Source organism: Pavona decussata, unplaced genomic scaffold, assembly GCF_977016875.1.
Source record: "Pavona decussata unplaced genomic scaffold, jaPavDecu1.1 SCAFFOLD_156, whole genome shotgun sequence".
NCBI classification, from domain to species: Eukaryota; Metazoa; Cnidaria; class Anthozoa; order Scleractinia; family Agariciidae; genus Pavona; species Pavona decussata.
Window position 1 is genome coordinate 5,756,938 of NW_028145568.1, and position 8,063 is coordinate 5,765,000.

General features: G+C 39.9%; 3 protein-coding genes across 3 annotated transcripts in view; 1 reads left to right on the plus strand and 2 right to left on the minus strand.

The window, feature by feature from the left end:
- LOC146465518 (zinc metalloproteinase nas-15-like) overlaps positions 1 to 8,063 on the minus strand; it is a 48,526-nt gene that overhangs the window by 22,324 nt on the left and 18,139 nt on the right. The gene's annotated exons all lie outside the window — the stretch shown is intronic.
- On the plus strand, positions 862 to 2,566 carry LOC146465519 (uncharacterized). Its single transcript, XM_085128455.1, has 2 exons — positions 862 to 1,700; positions 2,154 to 2,566. The coding sequence occupies exons 1-2, from the start codon at positions 1,037 to 1,039 to the stop codon at positions 2,564 to 2,566; spliced, it is 1,077 nt and encodes a 358-aa protein (XP_084984581.1). The 5' UTR covers positions 862 to 1,036.
- Positions 2,619 to 4,654, minus strand: LOC146465520 (uncharacterized). The gene is made up of 2 exons (XM_085128446.1): positions 4,479 to 4,654; positions 2,619 to 3,783 (listed from the first exon to the last, which is right to left on the minus strand). The coding sequence occupies exons 1-2, from the start codon at positions 4,508 to 4,510 to the stop codon at positions 3,114 to 3,116; spliced, it is 702 nt and encodes a 233-aa protein (XP_084984572.1). The 5' UTR covers positions 4,511 to 4,654; the 3' UTR covers positions 2,619 to 3,113.

Below are 8,063 nucleotides of genomic sequence, written 5' to 3' on the forward strand. Positions count from 1 at the left end.
AGAACCAGACCCGTTCATCTCGCGATGCTGCTTTCATCTTTCGCCGTCGACTATCCAGAAAGGAACTGCGAGCATTCTGTCGTTGGCTCGAACTAGCCTCCTGGTATGGGAAGACCGGCCGAGACTGCTTTGAATTTTCCATAGTTATGAAAACTCCGCGTTAACACTGTCAAAAGTGAGAGGTTCTTTCAACTCCTTGATGATGGTTGCCACGTGCAGAAAAGAAATTTATCTGACACTAAGTCTAATCAATGGCGCGTTACAAGATAGCGAAAATTGAAAGACTAAAATTAAATCGAGATTTTTGCTCAAAATACGAATATCAGCGATGGATTTATATTTAAAGTCAAAACCGGTATCATTACAAAATAAATAAATCTCCACAAGTGATTTAAAGCGGTTAAAATTGTGTATTTAATAGTTAACTTTTAATTTTTTTTAATTTTAATAGTTGTTCAATCTCTCTTTCCTTTATGTTTATAACAAGCAGCAGCAAACTCGACAGCGCTCTGCTACTTTGGTTTCTTCTTCTCTCTCGTGGTCTTGACTAGCCTCCTACGTAGATGTTCATTGGCTCGTCACGTCACGGGGGAGTTGAGTGCGTGACGAGCCAAAGACTGTCTGTGTAGGAGGCTACGTCTAGACCAATTAGAGTGAAATACATGGTTTAATTTGATGATTCCTCGCGAAGCGAGGTTAATAAATTTGTCGGGCCGAGCCTGCCCGAGCGGAGCCAAGCCGCGTGAATTCGAGCGAAAAATATATTTATATATCTGAGCTGATTTTCAAAAAGGTGGCTACAGAAATTGAGCACATTTTGAGACTTTCTAAGCTGAAGGAATATGCTAGTCATTAGGGAGTTTAAGCAAATCGCTACGGCTGGCGCTGCTACGGCTATCGTGGTTAAGGAGGTCTGGGGAGAGTACTTCGCCGTAGCCCGCCAAAATTCAACTTTAAGCAACGCGAAATACAAATAGTACGGCTGAGAAGTTTTTAAGACTCATAAGCGTCTTCGAGGCTGTTTTCGTACGTCTAAATGACTTCGTTCAAAGAAACAAGGGATTTCGTTTTACTTTGCTATGATCAAGGGATTCTTAACGACGAAGAACTCCTGATTTTGTACGAACAGTACCAGAGTCCAAACTTAGACCTGCCGTACAGTTCATATCCACTCTTCGACCTTGATGATATGGAAGATGATGAATGCCTTGCGGAATTTCGAGTGAAAAAGCGAGATATACCTGCACTCGCAGAAGCACTTCAAATCCCAGATTGGATTAGCTGTAATCAGCGAAGCAAAGCCGAGGGCACAGAAGCCCTTTGTATGCTGCTAAAACGCTTTGCTTACCCTTGCCGGTACAGTGACATGGTACCACGGTTCGGTCGTCCTGTCCCTGTTTTGAGCATGGTAACAAACGAGGTGCTTGATTACATCTATACAGCCCATAGTCATCGAATTATCGATTGGAATCCCGCAGTTTTGAACCCACCAGCATTGCAAACCTATGCCCAAGTTATCTCCCAAAGAGGGTCCCCATTGCAGAACTGTTTTGGTTTTGTTGACGGAACAGTTAGGCCTATCGCGAGGCCAGATAATAATCAGAGAATTGTCTACAACGGTCATAAAAGAGTGCATGCTTTAAAATTCCAGTCCCTAGCTCTGCCAAATGGGATCATTGGAAACCTGTATGGCCCTGTTGGTAAGTACTTCTGTTCTTGAAGTTTCCCTTACCTGTAAAAGGTGGAAGTCAGTGGCAGATCCAGGTGCTCAAGAATGGGGGGTGGGTCTAAGGAGGGTGGAGCCCTCCCCTAGACCACCACTAAGACTGGTCAAAATTGTAAGTCTAAAGAAAAGTATTGCTTTTACTTGAGCATTGTTGTTGTCTGAATAATGCAGGGTATAGGATGCATGGTAGGGATTGACAGTAGTTTGTCTGAAATATTGGAATCTGATTTTTTTTAATTTTTTTTTTAACAGCTTTATTGGGTACTCCACTTACAGTATATAACATAAATAATAAAAAAAGAAGCGAGACCCAAAAAGGGTAGGTGAAACGGGACGACCATGCGAGGCACCGCCCCTGGATTGACCTAAATAATTATTGATACCGACATTATCTGCAGATAACAAACATTTTTTTAATTTTTCCTAGAAGGAAGAAGGCATGATGCTGGAATGCTTCGGGATTCTCAGCTTTTACAGCGTTTACAGATGTTTGCTTTCGATCTCCATGGGCAGCCAATGTGCATCTACGGCGACCCCGCCTATCCCCTGAGGGTTCATTTGCAGGCGCCATTTCGCAATGGAGTGTTAACTCCTCAAATGCAGGCATACAATTCAGCAATGAGTGAAGTTCGGTCCTCAGTGGAGTGGTTGTTTGGGGACATCATCAATTATTTCAAGTTTTTGGACTTCAAAAAAAATCTGAAGATTGGATTAAGCAGTGTGGGGAAAATGTATGTGGTGTGTGCACTTCTTAGGAATGCACTCACATGCCTCTATGGCAACCAAACATCAGAGTTTTTTGAGCTTGACCCACCCAGTTTGGAATATTACTTTGCCTAAAAAAGAGTAAAAATTTAGCATTTATTGCATTTAAGTTAAGAGTTGTCTCAGTAATGGTGAGGCTTTTTCCCAAATGAGAAATGGAACATAAACTCAACTGTCAATTGTACATGTATGTTTCACAATCAAAGACCTTTTTATGATAAGGCACAAACATTAAGATGCTGTAAGTAGAATTAAAATAATAACATTTTAACATTTAATCTTTGAGTAAAACTTTGATGAACTGTCAAATTCTTCCAACTAGTGTCATTTCACATTTATTTTTTCGAGGGGTTTCAGTTTGTTTCTGGTCCAAAATTTTATTTGATAGTTTTATTTTTATTTTCCTTTTTTTTTTAAGTCAAGGAAAATAGAAAAACCAAACTGATTTAAAAATTTTAAACCAAAAACAAATTTAAATCACAGCATATGCCTGTCTACTTCTAATTAAAAACTGAACTTTGGGTTGAAAGCATTCAATAATGACAACAGCCCAAGTTAACACAAAAAGACCTGCAAAGGGTAACATCAACAATACAAAAAGGCAAAGAACTTGAACCATGTTCTAAGATTTCTTTGGTAGCAATCTTCCGATAAGGGCCATCATGGCTGCTGTCTGTTGTTGTTGCTGCTGCATCATGGCTAAAATCTGTCCCTGTCTGGCAGCTTCTTGTTGTTGGTGTTGTTTCTTTAAGGCAAGTTCTTCCGTTCGAAACTCATTTTCCTTCTCTGCTTTTTCCTTCAAAAATTGCACTGCATCATTTCCACTCCGCCTGCATTTTGTCTGCCTTACTTCATCACCCTCAGCTTTGGATCTCTTCTTTGTCTCTCCAAATCGCTCCATGGCCTCTTTTCGCATTTTCTCTGCAGTTTGTTTGTCTACCTCAATCTTCTTTGAGGTTCCCTCGGAATCTCTGGTTTCCTCTGCCAACTTTTCCCGCTCTATTATTTCATCAATTAAGGTTTCAAGTTCAGTTAAATCATCCACTGCGATTCCACTAGCTGATTCTTCCTCTTTCTTTTTTTCCAAGTACCTCTTTTGAAGCCGTTCCATCCTTTCTCGGACACCTCTTTGTGTGACTTTAAATTTCACCTCTTGATTCTTATTCAAGGCTTCAGCTATTTCAGACCACTTTTTTCCTTTTTCATTACTTCGTTTCTTATACTTGTAAGGTTCTTCTAGCAGTACCTCCCGGCATAACAAAGTATCACGCATTTCTGTCCACTCCATAGGCCTGGATAGGAAATCACAAAGCTTATTCAACACACAGTTCAACTACATGTAAATTTGGTTTGGCTCAATATAATTGCACAAGAGAAGTTATATTCTGGGCTGCTTTTTGTTTCTAACCACCACCGACTTACATATAATCAAGAAGAATTTCATTTGAGAAAGATCCCTGAATTATTTTATATACAAAAGGTCACAAAAGGTACAGTTAAATACATCCCAGTAGAGGAATCAAAATGTAACACCATATGGTAAATTTAACTTGAAAAAGTGAAAATGAGGTGTAAATTTCATATATTTTAACTATAAAAACAGGGAGACTCGCTCCCCATAAACATGTAAGCCTATTTATATTCATTACAAACGTCCACCAACACATATAAAACGCATGCAAAATCCAAAATTGGCCAGTGCACATTAAAATTAAAATTCAAAATAGATGTTAATTGAATGCGTTTCTTTAACACTTGTCTGACCAGCTGTTAATAGATTCCAACGTCTGGAAAAAATGTAAGCGTTCCTGTGAATGAGCGAATTATATTACGTGTGGTAAAAATGCCAATTTGGAGCCTCTATACACCAAATCAAAGTTTCTACACGGTCCCGGCCTTCATAACTCTGGTCATTCCTCGGCTTCAGTTATTTGAATTTCAAGTAGTCTTTGAGCTTTGAAAAGGAAAACTTGGACTTTGTACTTACGCATTTCTCCTGCCGTTCGCTACGTTCGCCATGTGCTCACTGCTTTGATCCTTCGACAAACCGGCCAGGATGCAAAAATAAGTCAGATTCACTCGGTAAGGAGCAGGGAGCTTGATAAATATTCACGATAAACTATTTCTAAGGAATTTTTAAATGTATTTCATACGCTAAAATTGCTCAAGAGTCTGTATAAAGCGGAGAAGAGAAGCGACATAAGTCCACGTACCACAGACTACGCCAAAACCTTCCAACTGGCGTAGAAGGATTTTCCGCTACGGCTGGATGCGAACGACTGACATGCGCAATGACTCGTAAGTGGATTATTTTACTTCCGGTAGCCGTAGTGAGGCTCGCCGTAGCGATTTGCTTAAACTCCCTATTAACAATACTCCAGTTACGGTTCATCACAAGAAAGTAAGGTCAGGAAATACTATGCAAGAGAAAATAGGGGCTTTTCTTTGGAATTATACGTGACATGGACATCCGAGTGAAATGAAACATGACCTGTGATCCGAATAAACAAGTGTGACATGGCAATTATTAACGGCGCCAACGCATCTTTAATCTCACCCAAAACCCGGTCTTTTAGCGCTCAAGTCTAGCTTTCTACAACAGAATCGGCTTAATCGGAGCAAGACAGCGTTTTAAATTGATTTTTCGTCTTCAGTCTAGATCCATGACACAATCCGAATCACCCCAAGCAAGCATCTGGAAATTATTTATGACATTGAGACCGGAAATCCGACCCAAAATCGCACTTCTTGACTAATCGATCACTAGCCTAACAACGCTACAGTTATAAAGGCGAAAAATAATAGAATAGCTTTTCAAACTCACGCTTCTTGAAGAGAAAATCCTTGCCCATTCTTGCTAGTGTTTTCCATATCAGCTTAAGTCCCGGATGTAGAAATCAACATTTGAAAAGGGAAGGGTTAGCGCCCTTTTCCACCACAAAAATATACTAAGTCTTTGGCTGGGTAAACAATTCGCAAAAATTTCACGTTGCCCGAAAAGAACTCATCCCTAAGACCTACTTTTTAAAGCCAAAGACTGTCACCTCCTCAAGCAAAGCCCACAACATACAAGCCTTTAATAGTCCAAGCCCGAGTAACTGAAAATTACCCGTTTAGCTTAAACGAGGACTACTAGTAGCAAGCATATTAGACGAGGCAGGAACTGCACTCGTAAGGCTTTTCCCTCACTAGACTTAATGATGTCCTCAGGAAAACTTTGCTTCAGGAAGCCAAACGAAACGCTAGGTCTAATGACTTAGTTCTGAGCTCAGAGCGCGCGCCGAAGTCAAAGCCAAATCGTTGAGCGGTTAAAAGACGTTTGAGAGAGAGTGGGGCTAGGTTAACAAACCAGGAAGGGGGGGGGGGGGGGAGAGAGAAATATTTTGATTTTGTAAATATTTGCCAATGACCATTGTAATCTATTTACTTAGTGATGTGAAATTCAATAGGAAACGCTAAAAAAAAAAATAATTCCTCGCGAAGCGAGGGCCGAAGGCCCGAGCGTAGCGAGGTTAATAAATTTGTCGGGCCGAGCCGGCCCGAGCGGAGCTAAGCCGCGCGAATTCGAGCGAAAAATATATTTATATATATATATATATGTTTTTTTGAAGGTGTCCGCACTTGAATGACGTCAGACTGTCTGGCGTCGTCTGAAAAAAATTTGCATACATCGGAAAAAATATGCGTGCATGATCAAATTTCAACTGCAATGTTCATCAATATTCACTGGATACAGAACTATCTCTCCACAATCTTTTCCCTTTCTTTTAGAAATCTTTTTTTGTGAAAGATTGCATTGAAGAAATTACACGTTTTGTGGCCGCGGTAAAATAATTTTCCGTGGGAAATAAATCCATCGAACACGACAGCGCTGCACGCCCGTTGTACATTTCATCGCGTCAGAAATAGATTTTTAACCGCAAACTAGCCTGTGGAACTACGAAAAGACCATGCTCATCAAAATAGTTGCTATGTTCAGAAACCTTTTAATCTCCTCATTTGATGCTACAACACGAAAGAGGGCTTTCCACCCAGCCCCAGCTTTGCGAGGTTTTGCGAGTCACGTATTTCTAGTAAATAAATAAATAAATATCTTAAGAAAAGTTAACAAAAACGTCAATTTCTGTAGCCACCTTCTGGAAAATCAGCTCAGATATATGTATGTTTATATATTTCGTTGAGGGTGTCCGCACTGTTGCCTAGCAACAGTGAAAAACAAAGTATGAATGAGGTCAGACTGTCTGGCGTCGTTTGGAGCAAAATTTGCATGCATCGGGAGAGTTTGCGTGCCGGATCAAATTTCAACTGCAATGTTTATCAATATATTTACTGGATACAGAACTATCTCTCCAGAATCTTTTCCCTTTCTTTAACAAATCTTTTTGTGAAAGATTGCATTGAAGAAATTACACGTTTTGTGATCGCCGTAAAATAATTTTCCGTGGGAATAAATTCATCGAACACGACAGCGCTTCACGCACGTTGTACATTTCGTCTCGTCAGAAATAGATTTTTCACCGCAAATTAAACTAGCCTGTGGAACCTCGAAAATACCATGCTCATCTAAATAGTTGCTATGTTCAGAAACCTTTTAATCTCCCCATTTGATGCTACAATACGAGTAAAGAGAGCTTTCCACCCAGCCCCAGCTTCGCGAGGTTTTGCGAGTCACGTATTTCTAGTTTAGATTAAAACGCCTACAACCCCGGCCAAAAAATTAGGGACGATTTGCAAAATTCACCTCGAAATGTTTCCCCTCCTCCCTCCCCTTCCCCAAACAATGTTGTTACGCTGATGTGTTTATCTACAGTCCGAATGATCGCAGTTGCTATTAACATTGCTTGGGGGATGGGGGCTTCAGAAATGTGCAATGACAGCTTCAGTAAGCTTATGGAGACTCGTTGTAGATATCCAGAATAAAACTTTTCACTGGCTATGCTATTTTGTTATCTGTCCCAAAAAATGTTGGCTAGGATTGTCTGAATTGAGCTTTGTGATTAAAATACAGTAGTTTATTTCAGTATTATGAGTCACTGCATGAAGGTCCTTTTGCTGTCCTCAGTTTTCTTAGGATTCTATGAGGCCGGAATTTTTTCCTTGAGATCTAAATTAATTCTGAGAAACCTTGCTAGATGAATTAATTAAGTTTGTATTGTACTCTAACTTGTTATAAAAAGTAATAGCCAATGTCTGTAAACATCGAGAATCGGGCGTCAGTCGTGAAATTATGAATCTCTTCATATTTTGCCCAAATAACGTGTACAGTGAGTATTTTCGAAAATACTATTCAAAGGACCTGAAGGGCTTTAGTCTTTTCGAAATCGATCTTAGTTCGATAAACGCTATTTTAGCTTTCGGCAGCGTCGAAAATAAAGTAAAATAATGGATTACTTTTCGCTCGTTCAGATTAACGCAATACTATCTATCGATGTACTTTGGGTAACTCATAACAAATCTCTGATGGAAACCTGTTTCGAAATCCTGAACCACTCGTCTCCTGTTTTCCACATGTGTTAACATAATAATATTTTCAATCAAAAGGGATTGCAGCTTTGAGTACAACAATGTTCTG

Coding starts and splice junctions, on each gene's coding strand:
- LOC146465519 (XM_085128455.1), top strand. CDS start 1,037: ATGACTTCGTTCAAAGAAACAAGGGATTTCGTTTTACTTTGCTATGAT. Junction 1,701..2,153: donor AAACCTGTATGGCCCTGTTG/GTAAGTACTTCT, acceptor AATTTTTCCTAG/AAGGAAGAAGGCATGATGCT.
- LOC146465520 (XM_085128446.1), bottom strand. CDS start 4,510: ATGGCGAACGTAGCGAACGGCAGGAGAAATGC. Junction 3,784..4,478: donor GCGAACGGCAGGAGAAATGC/GTAAGTACAAAG, acceptor TTTCCTATCCAG/GCCTATGGAGTGGACAGAAA.